Here is a 19,211-nt window from a genome sequence, read left to right as displayed (position 1 = left end):
GTGATTTGGTAAAGAAGAAGGCTGTTGAATTAATATTATGTTTTCATATATTGTTCTTGAATGAAAAAAGATTTCTAGATTATTATCCTTTATTAAAAGCACCAAATAACCCACACTTTTGTTAAATTATGAGTGAAAAGCTGCATCTAATTGAAGGAATCAAATCCAAAGGCATACGAAATATGCTTTACTTCATATGGCTTTGCAAGCACGACGTGTTAGAATATAGTAGTTAGGATTTGTGCTATGGCATATAATTAAGTTAATCTGAGTTTATTATGTTATTTAACCCTTTTATAAAAATTGAATATATCGTAATTATGAGTGAGAAAAGAAATCATTTCTACTATTCAAAATATATGTTTCAACGTAAAGAAGAAAATCTTTATATTTCTGAAACATCTCATGGTTTCCAAATCACATAGGAAAAAATTTATTTAGAACAATACCACTCGTTTTCCTTCATCTATGAGTGTCTGGAATTTTCATTTTGAATATATAGATAGGTGCAATAGAAGACTTAAATCCACTTTAAATCATCGCAATTATGTCAAAAAAATATCTCTTATTTCTATAAAAATATAAGTTTATTCAAATTTTCAGTTTTTCGAATAATATTTTTTTATTCAACATTAGTATATTATCTACATGAATGTGTTTCCAATGATTTCCTATATTAAAATTTATTTTTAAACATTATTATCTATATTCTATGTGAATAAGTAACATTATTATTATCAAGCACTTCAAAAATATTCCCACAAAAAGCATATCTGAAGATATTAAAATGTAATGTATACCATATGATAGAGATTCTACCTTATCCTCCATAGCTACTTTCAATATTTATGAACAAAATCAAATATTAATTACTAAATTGGGTGACCATCCCATCAAAGAATATATGCCACGTTTGGCACTTACATCCCATTTAGGTGGTGAGATTAATTTTAGACAACTTTAGAAGAATAAAAATATTAGATAATTATAAGATAACTAGATTCTTTTTAAAAAAATACAAAATCATGAGTGATTATTTAAAATTATTAAATAAAAATTGAAATATACAAAATTTTAACTTTTTCAATAATTTTCAATTAAAAATGAAAAAAAAAATTTGTTTATTATTTTCTTTATTCAATGGGGAATTTGAACACGTTTTGAAACAAAAAATTGTTTCACCGATTGACCCTCTATATAACTCCCTGCATGTTTGTGACATTTGGTGACACCATAGCCATTAATCTCTTCCAACTCCTTTGAGAAGAACAAAACAATGTCACAGCCTTATGTCTACGAAAGCAGAAGGCCAGTGAGAATAATCCCTACTCTTCCAGGGAAGACAATAGTGGTGTCTGGTCAAACCAAGACAATAGCTGATAGTTTCACCATGCAGAAAATAATGGAAGCACTGCATAATGCAGACAGAGACAGAAATGGCAGTTACAACAAGGATGAACTCAAGCAAGCCCTCAGAGACTTAGGTGCCTACTTCCCAAATTGGAGAGCCTATCGTGCTTTCGGAAAAGCTGATGCCAACAATGACGGTCAAATTAGCGGCGAAGAAATCGACACTCTCATTGAGTATCTTCATTCTTGTGGCTTTGGAAAATAGTCATCCATCATTAGTTCATCAAATAATCAGTGTGTTGTGTTCTGTGATCATATATTATGTAATATAGTTTGTGTTTGTGCTTTTATATACCCTCATGCCTACACATATAAGGTTCAAGATGGATAATAAATCATGATATATAACATGATTCATATATATCTGTATAACGTTGTTCTCAAGTATCCAATAAACCAGATTTCCTTCCTCAAATTATGAAAAATACTTCTGTAACTCCTTTACATAAGATCAGTTCCTTAATTTTATATATATATATATATATATATATATATATATATATATATATATATATATATATATATATATATATATATTTGTGTGTGTGCATACATAGCAGCGTTGTGCCTCGAAGACAGTGAAGTCTATGGTAATATGAATCAACCTTGTGTTTTTGCTATTGCAATTTTCTGGTTTCATGGACTTTGTGGTGTTGCTGATAAAATAAGAGCCATTATTTATATAGATTCTAGTAATTGTTTCATGTTTTTCTTTTGTTTGACTAATTAACGTAAGTTCTTCTCGTTGTGAAAGTATGCATGGGATCTGATAACTGATGGTAATTAGGGCAACCAGTGAGAGTTAATACAAAGATATCTAGAGTTTTATCACTCCAACACTATTAGTTAGAGTTTAGCCTGTCATACACGTGATTAAATGAATAAACATACAGAAAAGCATAAAGAAAACAAGGGATAAAAGTACACTCTCAAAGAAAAAGTTGTCCCTAAAACTAATTTTGTACAAATTTACTTTTTCATTTAGTTGTATTTTGCTCCAAATTTAAAAGGTTCTATTTTTCTGATGTGCAATTAACATTTTTTGTTCCATAAATGGGTCAATTTTTATGTTTAGTTGATTCTCTTACATACTTACTTACCCATCAATAGTCTAATTATTGCTTGATTTTCAGAACAAAAAGATAGTCATCAATCCTTAATAGCATACAACTCAGTTCCTTTTTTGAACTTCTACATGAGCATGTGTTCAATTGTTTACAAGTTGAGAAAATGAATCTGAAGACAGAACCTATTAATATTACATACATACAAGGTGAAGCCACTCATTGAGTATGAGAAGCCAACAATGTTAAATTGATGTGATTTTCATCATATTATTATTGCCATGTCCATGACAATCGAATCAAGTAAATAATCACTACAACAAACTGTACAACGAAGAAAACAATGTTATCTGTCTGATGTTACACCTTTGAGCCGAAGTTGTAATTCTGAAGCTGGAAATTGTATTCTGTGCTGTCATAAATCCTCTGTCCAACGAATTCCACAGAATGATGCTGATTTCATCAGGCTTAGCTAATTCACATCACTTATACAAGCAACATTAAGATCCAATTGAAACATATTTCATACAAACAATGAGAGTTGAATCGTTTTTAAAGGCCTAACTTCTAAATTTGTGGCATTTCATATTGAACAATAGTCACACAGCAATCCAAACAGAAATACCAAGCCAATTATTTTGAAGATAAGCTTAAAGAAATCTCCCTAAACAGCTTCAGAAATCTGATTAATGAAAGAAAGAACTCAAGATAATAACTATAGGAAGGATGGCAAGCGCATCACTCAAATTAAAAATTCTACTCAAGTCCAAACATGCTTAAACTTTTACCTATGAAATTCTTGGAGAAGCACAGTCTGCAGTCCTGCAACTATCTACACCAGAACAAGATAAATGCCAAAAGACCTTTAATTTATAGCAGAAGAGGTCTCAGGTAATTTCCAGTAATTCCATGAATTAAAATCTTCCTGCAACCAATATTCAGCAAGAACAAGGCAAATAAATATTGTACAGCAAGAACAAGGCAAATAAATATTGTACAACAAGAACAAATCTTTATATCATCAAACTTGCTATGGGAAGACCCAAAATGAGTTCGGGGGGAAAAAATAAAGAAAAAGCCTTCAGAGTTGAACCTGTTCAGATGAGTTTGTAGGGGGGAACATTCCATTCACAAGAGAATGAAGAGAGGTGTATGAATGTGTGTCAAAACAACGACTATTTACAACAATCTCTCCCTGAAAAAACTGAAGACATGAGAATGGAAGTTTTGCAAACTATGAATAACTCTGGAAGTTTTAGCATTTATACATTTCCAAATATATAAAACTTACCCTTGGATTAATGATGAAAACTTTTCCTTTTGGGATTCCAACCTTAAGGTAGCTGACTTCATCAGTATCCCTATTTCCAAAACCAGCATAGAATGGATTGCAATCTGGAGGAAAAAGTGCCTTAATGTCCTGCATGCATTAAATTTTCACTTATCTTAAATGACATGAATATACTGAAAAAAAAAAAGATTTTTTTCCAATTTTAGTACAGTGGGAACCTAACCTCTAAACATGCAATTTTGAACTCGTGAGGAGCCCTCCGGATAACTAAAAAAAGAGAAGAAATGTGTCATAATCCCAAATAGTATAAAGCCATCACGATCAAGGTGTGCCAGTTCCAGACTCAGCCTTGACAACATATTGAAAAAATCTAATGAATCACCTAAGATAACTCCTACAAACACTAGTGTGTTTTAAACCTCACGTTAGTCCACAAGATGTTTGAGTTTTGTTAATTCGTCCCTAAATAAGACGACATTAAACAATCAAGAAAAAAGGGATTAAAATGGATAATAGAGAATTTTCAAAATCTAATGGACCAAAAAGAGAAAAGGTCATACTGTACAAATAAGAAGAGGAACAGTAAGAAGAAACATAGAAGAAAGATGAGCAGACTAGTTACCTTCTCGATATAGAGAAGGAAAAAGTCCATCAGGGGAAATAACAACAGGACCATCTGGTAAAACTTTCCCATCCTGCATCAAAACAAAAGGAATATGATGATGTAAACTGTTTTCTTTATTTCATTGTCTTGTTTTGTTCATCCTTGACATTCAAGATTGATTTGAAACTTATGTATCACCTGCTTAAGGTTGCAAAGAAATTGTCTGGTGTGATAGGCCTGAGATATTGCACGAGCACTGAGAAAAAGTAGCTGGTAGCCATTTTCCTGTAGAGTGTGTATTAGACTAGAGAAGATTCATAATTGTTACAGACAGGGTAATGAACATTTTCAATCCAAGAACTCCCTAGACAATGAATTGACCATTAGAATGAATGAACGATCATGTAAAATAGAAGTCATGAATTTTGTGGCCTTAACAGATAATCGCTTACTTGTTTTGGGACAACCTGCCTAAGAACAGTGCTGATATAAAGAGTGACATTGATGTATAAGAGCAATGAATTTTCATGTTGTAGTAATCTCAAAACACCTAAACATACAAGCAAGACAGACAAACCTTGATATCTGAGAATAAATGAGCAACGCCTGTTTGCGACCAGTCGATTCCTACTAATGGCATGAATTGACCTAGAACATCTGATCTGTTGGTGTAAAACAAAAGAAAGAATTTAACTTGTTTCGTGCTTTGTTCAAGCGATATCAGGACAGAATTATTTCGTGCTTTGTTCAAAAGAAACAGGATTCACAGAGCATCTTGTTCAGCACCAAAAAATAGAATAGAAGTTTACTTTGCTGACTCATAAGAAGAAAGAGTTTGGTGCTGTGTGTTTTCTCATTGATTTAAGAAAATAAGTCAGGGACGCTTCCAAAATAGATTATAGTTCTGACTTATTGTTGTTGGTATAGGCAAGACACAGTTGATTAAAGTTGAGTCATTGATTCAATCATTGTTGATATTTCAGCAAAATTGCTGAAGAGCATTTTTTTGGTAGATAACAAGTGTGATTTATTTGCTATATCAAATTAGCGGTGAAAAGACAATAAACTATTGTAAGAATAAATATTAACCATAAGTCTCTCAGAGTATAATATGTATTTATTTGCAAAACTGTTTCCTTTTCAACCAGATATATCCTCACCTTGTAATTGTCCCATCTACATCTGATATCACTATACGAGTATTCCATTTCCACAAATATATTTGAGCATCAACCTGAAAGTCAGAAGAGTGTTTTAAAATACAAAAGAAATAACAACAAAAGAAACAAAGTGAAAGGTGAAGAAAGCTTCATGTATTGAAATAAAATTCTTCAATTTTATTGATTACTAACTTGCCGGTTCCCCATAGCTGTGGAGAAACTGAAGGTTATTGTGTTCCTCCCTTCCTTCAGATTCAAGGATTCAAGTTGTTCAGAGGTTGGAGTATTCTCTCTAACATTTTTAATCGAGCAATCTCTTCGACCAATATTGACAGTATGAGATTTTCGAAACTGTGGTTTGTCTCCAACATTGCCGGTAGCACACATACCAGAATGGGAACATTCTCTTTGCTGAGACTGTAACACAGAGGCCTCCATTGGTGTTCTCCCAATCTCAAAATCCTTAGTGACTTCCTCACTTTCTTTAACCTAAACAAGAACTAAAGCATATCAGTGTCAACCAAAACGAGATGCACTCTTCACTCCTTTTGCCTGTTTTACTTAAACTTAAAATTAGCCGCTAACTTATTAGAGATTTTCAACTATGAAACCCAACAAGTGCATATGGAGAAGCTAATGAGGAGGCTTTTAAGAAAGTGAGGTGTATAAGTTGATGTAATTTATGAAAGAAAATTGACCCTCTTCAAGAAATTTATCCAAAGAAGCTTTGACTGATGTTGATATATAAATCTTCACATTTTAATTTGAGCCAAACTCAACTCTAAAAGCTAACTCCACTCATATCACTAATCAATGGAAAATCTCTTATCTTGTCATGTTGAAGACCAAATATCTCGAAGATGAAGTTTGCAGCAACGGATACTTCTGACAACAAGTACTATGATAATAGACATATGATAGTACTAACAGGTTCAAAATTCAAATTCTAAGAGTAAAAGCTCTAACAAGTTAACCAAGAAGAATTTAGTATGATTTACCTCAGGTAGAACTAGAGTTGCAGGTTGCAAGACCTCCTCAGCAGTGACACGAACTTCTCCACATCCTGCACTTGCAAGGCACACCTCATTGGACACAGGCTTTGATCTAGTATCATCTTGCTCACTGCAAGAATAAGATTCCTCCGTCATGTTACATGATGGTAAAGGTAAACCATTGTTCAAGGCATCAACCCTAGTCTTTTTCCTGTCTTTACGAGGCAGTCGATGATCAAAACTGAGATTGGTGGACCACTTCAGCTCCAACAAGTTGGCTGCAATCTCAGCACGCTCCACGGAATCCACCCCATTCACGTCACCATCTTCAAGCTCTCCTCCCCTCAAAGATCTTGACACAAGCCCAAGAATTCGGGAGCGGCGAGACCTGGTTCTACCAACAGCCTTAGCCTGTGCATTTGAATTGTCCACAGAATCAAAGTCCCAACTTATGGACTTGAAATGCCTATTACCACCCTGTGGCATGATACCATTACTGTCACTCGTACTTTCACTTTCACCCTCAACTATTGATTCCCCTTCTTGTTCTTCTTGTGTGTCTCCATGGCGGAAAACAACTTCCCCTTTGAGGTTCAAATACAAATGGAAATCAGGCTCTACACCGTTGACACTGACATGAACCTTCACCTTCTCCTTCTCCTTCGAATCCATGTGGAATTTCCCAAACCTAACATACCAAGGAGAGGATTTGAAGCTCCCATCTTTCTGCTGAACCACAACAATGTCCACCGCCCCACCAAATGGAAGAAACGGCCCTGAAACCGTGTACACACCGCGGCTGATATAGCTGCCAAGCCTCCCCACTGCTTGCATACTAATATTTTATATCAAACCCACAACTATCCTTCAAAAAAACTAATCTTGCTGAAACCCAATTACAACACTAATCTTGTTTTTTCTGACTGCGAAAATTTAAGATGGCGAAACTCATACAAACGTTGATCCAATTATAACACAATCATTCGGTAATTCTTTCCCCAACCCATATAATACGTATTGTATTGTTTTCTAAATTCGGACAAAAATTGCAGCAACGGAATTTCCTGACATGAATTTGCGGAAGGGGAAAATTTATTAATCAGAGATCTGCTGAACCTCGTACGTAATACGTTAAACGATACACATGATGCTGTGTTGTGTGGGACACCGACTTACAAAACTTGATTAAGGTACCGCCAAATGCAAAAATTGAAGAATATTCGGTTGGAAAGTAGGGAATGTGCCGAGATTTTGAGAATATTCTTGAGATCTAATTACCCTAATCCAATCGCATTAAATCGATAAAAATTAAAAGTAACCGTAATTGATTGGGAGTTTGAATTGAAAGTTGAAAGCACAGCGTTGGAGGTTCTGAAAATGCCGGTGATAGCTACGGAAAGCAACGGAAGTTGAGAATTTGCAGGGAAAAATAGAAATAGCGTGTTGGGTGCTGCCACCATTACTAACCATGGATTAATCATAATCACTTTATTATTCAAAAGAAACGTTTATCAACCTCCATATCATATGTCAGATTAATTAGAGCTGTATAAATTTACTTCACCCAACTATTACGTTTGAAAAGCCCAAAACATTTTATCATAGACAAGAATTGTAACACAAATTGGATCAAATTATTTTTCTTTTATTTTATTAGTTTAGTGTGTGACTTGTGTAAATCTGTATTTTAGCTGTGAAAATTAAATTAAATGGTTGTTTAGTATAATAAATATTTTTAATATAATGAAATTTTATAATTATAATTTAGTACAATAGTTATAATTATCATGGTTAATTAACTTATTTATTAATGAAATTTAAACAAAGTTGATAAAATTATAATTTTTATATTAAGATTGTAATTTTTTATTATAATAAAAACGAAATATCTCAATACTTATAACTTTAAATTAATTATATAGTCTAAAACTAATAATTACTTTTTAAAATATATATATATATTATAGTATATATTTGCTTGTATGTCAAGTTATTATATTTAAAGTAATTTAAATTTTAAAAATATATTTTATTTTATTTTATTTTATTAATTCTCAACCGAATGTGATTCAATCAAAGAAATCCATTTAATAATTTAGTAATATAACATTTATCTTACAAAAACTAATAAAAGAATATAATATTTCGTTTCATTAAATGTATCTTTAATTAACTCTAAAATATTATATCATTGTGAAATTTTAATAAGATTTTGATATATGAATTAAAACATAATAAATGTCTTGTTAGTTACATTTTTTTTAAATGATTTTTTATTAACCCATTTTCAAGTAAATTTAATAATGAGTTGTAGATTTTGTTTTGAAATTTGTGTGTTTAGTTTAAGTCTGTGTATTAGGAGTTATTCTAGTTTAGTTACATATGTAACATGAACTTATTTAGAAATTTAATAATTATTTTTGTTTCGATTCTAAATTCGTCAAGTGACATTATTAATGTCAATCATCAATCAATCTCATTTAAGATATTGTCTATTTTGAAGTCTAAATTTTGTCATAATTTTTTTCTTAAAAGATATGTCAGAAGATAAAAAGAGGAATGAGTATTTAAATTGTCTTAAACCTTTACTCCTAAGTAATGTGAGCTTGTTAGACATGGTAGGAAGATAAACTCTCAATCAAGGTCTAAGGGAAATGACTGATGATCCCAATGAAGAGTTCAAGAAATTGATGTTTCGTCTTAAAACCTTGTTATTGGTTCCATAGTGGACGCCAATTTTTCAATTCAAAATTTGTCAAGTGACATCGTTAAAGTCAAATATTTTCCATTCGAGGTGTTTTTTGTTTTGGAGTTTGTGTTTTGTCACTGTTTTTTTCTTTAAAGATGCCTTAAAGAGAGGAATAAGTAATTAAACTGTATTTGATCACAACTCTAAGGCGAATGATTGAGAAGACTTAAGAGACTAATAATTCATCTAAAAAATCTCGTTGTCTGTTTTACGTTAAACTAACTTCATTGTTTTGATCTCAAGTCCACTAAGACATAGTTAATATCAATCACTATACATTTAAAATATTGTCCAATTTAAAACTTAATGTTTCATCACGGTTTTCTCTTTAAAAGACGTTATGGTATCTCTATAGTTTAATATAGAACCTTATCGTGTTAACAATTTAATAAAAAATAATAAATATAATAATTTTGAATAAAGAGTTTAATAATCCAATAGCTATTTTAAAAGTTCAATAAATACATGCGTAACACTTTTTTATAACTCAATTGTAATAATTTTTATAGCTCAAACAAACATGTGCAAGACTCTTATATGCCATGGTCTCTATATGTTCCTTTTCTTGATTAAATCTCTTATTCATTTTATATAAATTAATTGAAATTTAAATGTTGCAATGGATATATGTCCACATCTTTCACTCAAATGGAAAGAAGCAATAAAAACATAAATGAAAGTTCTTGAAGACAACAATACATGGTACGAAAGACACCAAATGTAGGAAATTACTTTCTACACATTTTCTTCCGGCACCCCGTCCTTTTTGGAATTTATTTTCTGGAATCCAATAAAAAAATTGGAAACTTTTTTCGGAAGTCATACATCCCTTCTTATACGGAAAGCATTTTCTGCAAGTTTTGGATGGGGTGGGAAAAGAAATTTGAGAAGTGGAGAAAGCAATTGCCTTTATTGTAAAGGTCCAAGTCCATTTCACTCAGCAAAAACACATCTACACTTGAAAGTAGTAAAAAACACAATTAGACTAAAAACCAGTTGTCACCAACAAAATCATCCATGAAAATGATAATTTTATTTTATTTAATTTGGTATTTTTAAAGAACTATATTTTCTCAAATCCCTCACTAGAATAAGCACATGAGAGTTTATTTGAGTCAGAACCAAATCTTAGAATAATAAAACTTGAATATAAAATAATATTATTTGTTAGAAAATCCATCTCTTACACAATTTGCCCACAACTATATGTTAATTTGGAGACTTGTGGTTTCAAAGAATGTTTGCTACCTTATACAATATTTGAATTATTAAGGGAATTAAAGTTCTTATAAGAATATTAGAGAAAGGGACAAAGCAAAATCATTTTATTTTTATTTTTTTGCCATTATAATCGTTTGGCCTTAGATTTCTTTTTTTCGTTTTATGAATGATAAAGAAATACATATCTAATCTAACACCTCTAAAACCAATATCATCTATTTTCAACATATAAGGGTTAATTAACAAAACCATTACACATTTTCAAATTCTTTTTGCATCGTAAAACCAAACATAATTTATGTTCGATGAAATTATGAAATCTACATGAGAAAAAAATAATAATAACAAACGTTGAATTAATAAAATTAGAATAAGAGACACCGTTTTAAAATTACGACAAAATTTGAGAAAAATTATTGTCATTAACTCTTATATTAATAATAAAAGGAAAAGCAAGTCAATTAATAGGAATAATTTGTAAATTTTACCAAGTTTACCAATCCAAATCATGCTTTCGTGGACTGTGACCTAATGTTTAACTACAAAAACAAGTCATTTTCATAAATAAAAAAAAATAAAAAATCATTGTTATTGGTAGAATAGTAGTCATTGACATTAGTTAAAGGAGCTGACCAAACGAAAGAAACGGAAGGATTAACAGTTACGATGCATTGAAAATATCTGAAACATTTGCTTAATTTATTAATTTTTTTCAAACTTTTGAGTGATTAAAATATATATTTTTTAATTGGAAAGACTAAAAGCGGAGTTTACACTCCAAATTTTAGAGACTACAAGTATAGTTAGGTATTTCTAATTCTACTTAAATATTAATGCAATAATTTTATTTTAATTATTTATTATATTTTTAAACTAAATGATATATATAGAAACGCGTAAATAAAGAATTCATAAATTACTGCAAGAATGATACAAGCACCTGCTTTAAATGGGCTTTAATTTTAATTGGGCTTTAATTTCAATTGGGCTTTTACTGAGTTCACCCTGTTTAAAAAGGAAAGGAGTTTGTGATTATCCGTCCTCACATCTATTATATATAGACTTCATCATTATGTTTATTCTTCATGATTAGTATGATCTTTGTGACTTTCACCACCATTTCTCTATCATGAAAGTTACACATTTCAAATATATATATCTTTGGAATCATATACTTTTTTTCTCTATTAACTTACCTTAATTGTTCTTCATCCATTCCCATCTCTTCAATCATGTCTTTCCTTTAATTTCAGTAATAATTATTTTGATTAAAATATATCTCCACTTTCTAGTACCTTTTCATTGCATTATGGTGGGGTCGATAACTAAGATGATTGTATTTTATTTTAACTTTATTGATTGTTGGATCAACTCAACGAAAGTTGAGATTTCATTCAACGTTGGCGGAGAAAATCACACACAAATAAAGACAAAAAATACAATATGCAACAAAGTCCATCTTTAAAATCAACTAAAAAAAGTTCAACATTTCTTACATACACAAAGGGGAATGTTATAAAAAATATTTAAATACAATAATGAACTTTTTCTATCAAACGATAATATATCACCAAAAAAGAAATTGGTTTAAGTTAATACTTTAGGACTAGTGCTTGAGATACTTTTATTTTTCCTCTAAAAGAATCCTGTATTTTATATTTCATCCATTTTATAACTATAATTGCTTTAAGTTAATACATATTAAGAAAATGATATTGGTATATTGGTACAAGAAAAAATACCCATACTCAATGAGTTTGGAAGATGTTAAATGTACACTAATAAAACATAATAATTTTAAAATAAAACAAACTGAATCAAAGCTGTAAGTAATTTAATAAATTTGGATATTTAGTTGTGTTTAAAAATTTATTTTATTAATTAAAATATTTTCTTTTTGTGTAAATACCCTACAATTTGATTTTTAATTTTGTTATTTGGAAATAGACATGATCATTATTTCAATCTTATCAGTTACTTAGCTTCTTCTTTCTAATCTCTTTATAGTTGGCAAGTCAACTTGATGATGAGTGAAGACAACAATCAAAACATATTTTGGCCACACAAGAATTTATTTGAAAATATTGAAATTGATGAAATACTTAAACTTTATAATTAAATCATAAAAAAATTATATTAATTTTTAATCATTTTTTAATTCTTTTAGAAATTCACAACTGTTTTGTATTAATTTATTATGCATGAGAACCTAGAATAAGTAATCGCAATATATCTTTATATAAAAAAAATAGTATAATTGACATTCCCATTTTTTAATATTCCAACTTTGTCTTAAATCACAATTGTTTGAATTGTATGAGTTAAAATGTCCTTTAGATTCAACGAGTTAGGTTAAAGTTTGACTCTTTGGATCACCAATTTGAAGTTCTTAAGAAAAAAATCCAAACAGCATGGATCATCCATTTCTCTTTTCACATGTTTCCCTTGTCCTAATAAGTTATGTTATATATACTATGAGTACCAACCAATTGTAATTGGTTTGTGTTTGAAACTATAATCACAGAATGATGGTTTTTCCTAATAATTTGGTTGGTGAATAGACATAGCTTTCGTCACTGTTAGGTATATCAGGAAGCAGTTTCACACCCTTTAAGCATATGTATGTACTTTGTGATTTGTCACCAACAGTTTTGTGACCTTACCCTTCACAAAAAATTTCATACAACTTTTTCTTGACATGATTGTGACAGGCTAGAACAGATTATTTGGCAAGGAAATTGAATCAATCAGCTATATCTGGTCCAAACACGTCTCGATTGGATATGATTTTCAAAGAAAACAAAATACCAACGCAAAGGAAAAGAATGGGTCATCATTATGGAAGGACAATCCAGAGAAAAACATTGGCCCTTAAATAAGATAAAATCTGACATTTCTCAGCCTTTTAGGATGCTGCACATTCATGTCAAACTAGCCACATACAGAATCAGTACCATTTTCTTTTTAACACACAAAATAACAAACACTTTCGTGTCGACATTTCTCTCTTATCAATTATTCTATCATTCATCTAAATGGAAACAGAACCTGACAATACCTGAAGCTTCCAAGAATCCTCATATATATATATATATACACACACACACACTACATATTATAATATAATACAGCTTGATCTATATTCTATAACTTAATCAAATAATTTGAGATACTGGTTTTCTCCCCACTGCATTATTATGCTACATTTTTTTATGTACACTATTATTTAAATATCACATACAAAACCAATGCTAGGAAATAACACTTTTTTGGGAAAGAAAAATAAGAAAAATTCTCTCGTATCAATGATTCAACTCATATTTTAACTAAGGTAATTTGAGTGGCTGGTCTTTCACCATGTTATGAGTCGTGGTTCATTGAGAGAAGTGTCTGTGTCTGAAATGTCTTGAACAGATTGTGTCTCACTGAGAAAACAGCAAAAAGATTCAGCATTTGAGTTTCTCTTCTTTTGCAATTGAATTTTTGCAGTGAGCAATAGCAGCTTGAATGGCTGCCTGCAACTCTTCCATGGTACTGTCTCTGGCAGAAGAAGGGAGAGGTGTGGTTGCAATCAAGAGACCACTATTTGTTGGAGAAGTCCTCATTGATGCCGGTGCTGAATACTGTTCTCTCCAACTCTGCTTATAATTTGTTGGAGTTACATTTCCCGAATAAGAATAACTCTGTCCACAACTGGGTCTGATCTTCTCTCTTTGCCCTTTGAAAAGCATCTTAGGCTGAACCATTCTCAAGTACTTTTTCATTGCATGGATCACATCAAACCTTACCTTCTTCTTGTGCTTCGCTTTATCTTCCTTGCTATCTCGGCACCCTTTGTGCCCCTTGACCAATCCAAATAATGAAAATGTAAACTTGGACTTACCTTGTACCTTTTTTTTTTCCATGTTGTCGTGTTGGTCTGGTATGGTGCTTCTGCTGCTGTTGCTGTCTGAGGAGGTGGTGCTGTTGGTGGTAGTATCCTTAACGACGGAGTGGCTTTCATGCTCTAATAAGTCTCTGATGGGGAGGGTGAAGCTGTCCATGGAATTGGTTGAAGAGCGAGGTGAAGAAGGGAGGTGTGAAAGGAGGTGCAGAGGGAGCAAGTGACCATGGAAGAAAATGTCATCAGCAGGAGATAAATCAAGAGCAATGGAAGATGGTTGAGCTTTGGAGTTATTATTATCTTGAGGGAATGTGGGGTGGTGGAGGGAGATTGTGAAGGAGAACTCTTGAGAAGGGGAAGAGGGTGTTGAAGACTGTGGTGATGACGAAGCTTCGTCTTCTCTATTTTGTTGTTGCCATGATGATAAGTGTGCTGCTGCTGCTTCAATTTGTTGCTTTGGCACATCGTTTTCTGTGTTCTTTTGGTGCTGATGATGAGTTTCCATAACAGTGAGGTTGGCTTGAAGGCTAACAAGATTTGATGCAATATCTGAAATTCTTGGTGTTTAGTCTTTTCTATTTGGTAGCAAGAGAATTGAAAAAGCTTCGTGATCTTCTTTGTGAGTGTCAAATAAACCTTTAGAAATGAAAAAGGAGGAAAAGGATGAGAAGGACTCTTTGTCAAACCTCGTTTGGTCTTTTGACAAAAGCTAACCATAGGTGATTAAAAAAAAATACACATAAATTTTTTACATTTATTTTATATTATTCTTTTTACTTTTTATTATCTTTATTTTTTACAAATATAAAAATTTACTTTTATAAAATATATCAAATAAATGTAAATATACCTACTCTTGTTACAGTGTCATTATTTTGGTTTTGGCTACAGAAGTTGGTATTACTAATTACCATTCTATGTTAGGTTATAGAATTGAACGTCTTTGGTTTGATGTAAGTCTAAGTTACACTTAAAAAAAGATATGAAAGTGTTTAGTTGTATATAAAAAAAAATATTTATAATTTTTTTTTTATTTTAAGAGTTTTAAATTGAATGTATTATTAATATTTTATATAAATTAAAGTAGATGTGGTATGTTTTTATAATGGAAAAAAAAATGAATGAGTGGTGAGTGGTGTGTATAGAAGGGGTTTGGGAAATAAGGTAAGAAACAGCCAAATTTAGCCACCAGAACATGATGGGATTGGCCACGACGCATTTCACATCACACATTTTCCACCTTTTATAAAATGTGTATCACAAATTATATATTAATATTGGGTTTTATTTTTATATGTTAGGTTTTAACAGTAAATTATAATTTATGTTAGGTTTTATTTTTACTTTTTTTATTTAATTGAATTTTAAGATCTTTTAAATAGAATTAATTTAGTTTTTTTGCATTAAATTAGATTAACATTTTTGAATGTATTATATATTAAAATCTAAAAAGTATAACGAATCAAATGTTAATTACGTGTCAATCTAAAATGTACAAAAGAGACTAAAATAGAAAATGATTCAAATTATTTTTCAAATAATGTTAATTTAACGAAAATATTAAATTAATTTCATTTAAAATATATTAAAATTGAATTGAATATAGAATGAATTTGTTTTGTTTAAGTCATATATTTTTTGAGTATTTGCATGTAGTGCTTTATTGAGAAAAAAAAAGCAGCTACTTTTTGTTTTATTTATTATTTCTCATGGTTTTTTCTTTATTTCTTTCTTTATATATAGTTTTTTTATCTTTATTCTCACAAAAATAACCTCTTCGTATTTAAAAATGCTTCTATTACAATGAGAATGGATAGGTTTGTGACATTGTTATGGGTAATGAAAATTAGTGTTTATAATAACTATATATTTCCACTAGATTTTTCTTTTTCTTTTTTAATAATTTTAATTTGTATAATTATTAAATACCAACCAAACACGATTATGAGAATATAGTTTATCCATTAATTTTATTTTAATTATCATGCTAAATTTTTATTAAATTAAAAATATTCATAAAAGAGGGATTTTTGATGTTCTATTACATTTAACTTGTCTGTTTGAATTCAAACCACATAATGAAGATAATTAATTGAGAGTAATAATTTCTCATTCACTAATCTATGCATAGCTTGTAGGCCAAATGAAAATAAATGTTATAGTATTTTATTCATGGAATGTGTGAAAGATGAATAAGTCATAGGTTTGATTATTCAAACACAGGTTTTTCTTTTACTAAGATTAGCACAAACATAATCAAACTACCTTTATTGACAAAAATTAGTTTCAACAGTAGAAAACTATATAAACAAAATATGACAACTTAAGTTTAATATTATGATCTTAATAATGAAATAAAATTTATATACTAAGAAGAATTAATATGGTCCTATATATTATATTTGTTAGTATGAAAATGGAAATATAAGGTATTAAACGATTTGGAGATAATTGTTTATGTGAGTCTCCTGGAAAGAAAGTTTGATGTCCGTTTACACGAGGAGTTTGAAAATTGCACCGACTAGTTCAAAAGGAATCTTTGAATATAGCAAATTTATTTTTGGACTCTTCTGAAGAGACAAGGATAAGAGCAAAAATAATATAGATAAATCAAGTCATATTTATAAATCAACAGAAAAATTACAAGGTACTAGCCATCTAAATAGGTTTACGAAAATGAGTAGATTTAAAAAAATTATGTATATGGATAAATCGTGTTTGTATGATATAATTTTACTGTAAAAACTTATATATATGATGCAATTTTAGATATTTTAAAAAGAAGTAGTATTAGTCTAACATAACTCCTTTTTTTGTTATATTTTTCTTTGTTTGTATAAGATTGATAGATTTCAATGTAATTTAGTTTGAACTGAGGTTGTATAGAAATAACATGAATTCAGTTGTTTATATTATTCTACATTTGTATAACTTTAGTTTAAATTTGAAAAAAATAATAATAAAATAAAAGAAGTCGTGTAAGTAAGTATAACTTCATACTAAAAAGACTGAAGTTGTTTTATGAAACACGACTTACTTATATAAGTAAAAAGTGTTAAAATTTATTTATTTCTTTGTTAAAATTGTTGGGTAGAAACAAAGTACATCGAATAAAATAAGAGATGGCCATGACTTTATATACATATAAGATACCTCCTTTGATAAGAGATTTTCTAGAGTGATACCAAAAGCAAATTCGTGAGGACTTAATTCAAAGTGGACAATATCTTATCAGTGTGGAGATCTATGTGTGTCTCTTAAACTTCCCTACAAATTACATAAAGAAAAATAATAATTTTACATACATAAGCTTTTTATATTCATTTAATGCTACTCTTTTTTATTTTTTATTTTTTAAAAGAATACAAAAATATATTTTTTTATAATTATTTATCTTTATATTATGTGTCAAATTAATGAAAAATATGTTACCTATAATTACTTTAAAAAATTGATCTAAATAAAATAACGAGCGACACATTTTTACATTCATTTAACACATAATATAAAAATAAAATAGTCTTTTTTACAAAAGAAAAAAATAAAAAATAAGAAAGGATAATGAATATAAAAAATTTAAAAGTGTCAAAGTATTATTTTTTATCCAAATAGCACCATCATTGTAACATCAAAAAAATATAGCTGTAAACTCTATTTAAGAGTTCTTACATTTACAATAAAATAGAACAGTTACAAGAAATAAAGCTAACTTATAGTTATCCTAAAATAACCATAAATTTAAAACTTTACAGAAACCTATACTGAAACAAACCAGAAGCACCAACCGAACGGTAATACAAGCAGGGTATTACACCGAATGGTCCTACACTAATACAAAAATAAGCATAAGACCGATCGGTCTCACTCTAACGGAAACCATCCTCTCCTGCCTGCGCCTGCTCTAGAGAACCCTCAACACCTCACACCCACAAGGTGATCATTGCAATGACAAAGTCGACCGAACGGACAACATGACAAGACAGGAAATAAGGGTAAGCTAATGTAATTTAATTAACCGTGTTAACATGCAATTCAGACAAACATATAATACAATCATACATATATAGAAATCATACAATCATATTATAATCGACCACTTTTACTCTGACTATTCGGACTGTATGAATATGTAGCTATGGTCGTTCGTGCACTTGTGGGTGAAGTAACTGGAAACACCCTTAGCTGCCACACGAGGTTAGCCCGTTATCCCTCACCTTAGGTCAAGGTAAACATACAGCCCAGGCTAGGGCCTCCTGCTATTCTCACGACATGTCTCACCATTCTCTACTTGAGAATTGGTGACCATTAGAATGTCAGGATGAACGCCAAAATTGAGCTTTCCATATTCATACTTTTACCACATTGAAACCACCATTGAGATTCATACTTTTATCACATGAAACCACCACTGAGACATTCCTCCTTGGAATTCTCTTTCTCGTCACATTAGAATATCATACCATACTTAATTACCAACATGCTTCTTCATCCATAACACATTTAAGTAAAATCAAACCGAACAGTAAAACAAACACCACCCTTAATCACAACCGAACGAAAAAGATAACCTTAGCCTATGAACAAGACTGAATGGCCGAACACTCTCAATATGTGAATATGACCGAACGGTCATGTAAAGAGTAAAACTCAATCATGAGTTGAACGTCTTTGAAGTTGAACGCCAAAACAACCGAATTCTAAAGCTAAAATCGAACACTTGAATCTTAGACCGAACCCTTATGATATAGTACGAATACTAACGCCTTAGACCGATCACTATTGGCTTAGGCCGAACACTATTGGCTTAGGCCGAACACTATTGATTTAGATCGAACAC

At 30.5% G+C, this 19,211-nt stretch overlaps 2 protein-coding genes across 8 annotated transcripts; both read right to left on the bottom strand.

Annotated features, from left to right (window-relative positions):
• Nucleotides 1-2,553: 2,553 nt before the first annotated feature.
• On the bottom strand, nucleotides 2,554-7,993 carry LOC124827450 (phosphatidate phosphatase PAH2). 7 transcript variants are annotated; one of them, XR_007027947.2, is made up of 11 exons: nucleotides 6,528-7,993; nucleotides 5,722-6,018; nucleotides 5,530-5,603; nucleotides 4,947-5,031; nucleotides 4,568-4,654; nucleotides 4,388-4,460; nucleotides 3,989-4,032; nucleotides 3,766-3,894; nucleotides 3,568-3,678; nucleotides 3,263-3,399; nucleotides 2,554-2,959 (listed from the first exon to the last, which is right to left on the bottom strand). XR_007027947.2 is itself a non-coding variant. In XM_047300509.2 (10 exons), exons 1-10 carry the CDS (start codon nucleotides 7,353-7,355, stop codon nucleotides 3,340-3,342), a joined length of 1,788 nt encoding a protein of 595 aa, XP_047156465.1. In that variant the 5' UTR covers nucleotides 7,356-7,993; the 3' UTR covers nucleotides 2,554-3,339. The 7 variants fall into 7 exon arrangements, 2 of the variants coding, with proteins under 2 accessions (XP_047156465.1, XP_047156467.1); XR_015782127.1 differs by having other exon boundaries at nucleotides 2,554-2,946; XR_015782132.1 differs by having other exon boundaries at nucleotides 2,554-2,927.
• Nucleotides 7,994-13,499: 5,506 nt separating this feature from the next.
• Nucleotides 13,500-15,109, bottom strand: LOC124827449 (BRI1 kinase inhibitor 1-like). Its single transcript, XM_047300508.2, has one exon. It carries the CDS (start codon nucleotides 14,877-14,879, stop codon nucleotides 13,938-13,940), a length of 942 nt encoding a protein of 313 aa, XP_047156464.1. The 5' UTR covers nucleotides 14,880-15,109; the 3' UTR covers nucleotides 13,500-13,937.
• Nucleotides 15,110-19,211: the final 4,102 nt, after the last annotated feature.

Source organism: Vigna umbellata, chromosome 1, assembly GCF_029865625.1.
Source record: "Vigna umbellata cultivar VRB3 chromosome 1, Vumbellata_1.0, whole genome shotgun sequence".
Taxonomy (NCBI): Eukaryota; Viridiplantae; Streptophyta; class Magnoliopsida; order Fabales; family Fabaceae; genus Vigna; species Vigna umbellata.
This window is presented reverse-complemented; position numbering and strand designations above follow the sequence as displayed.

Excerpts from the sequence above, each read along its gene's own strand:
- LOC124827450 (XM_047300509.2), bottom strand. The coding sequence starts at position 7,355 with ATGCAAGCAGTGGGGAGGCTTGGCAGCTATATCAGCCGCGGTGTGTAC. Across the intron at positions 4,033-4,387 it reads TCCTTCTCTATATCGAGAAG|TTATCCGGAGGGCTCCTCAC; the intron begins GTAACTAGTCTG and ends CTCTTTTTTTAG. Across the intron at positions 3,679-3,765 it reads TTTTCATCATTAATCCAAGG|TTTTTTCAGGGAGAGATTGT; the intron begins GTAAGTTTTATA and ends TCATGTCTTCAG.
- LOC124827449 (XM_047300508.2), bottom strand. The coding sequence starts at position 14,879 with ATGGAAACTCATCATCAGCACCAAAAGAACACAGAAAACGATGTGCCA.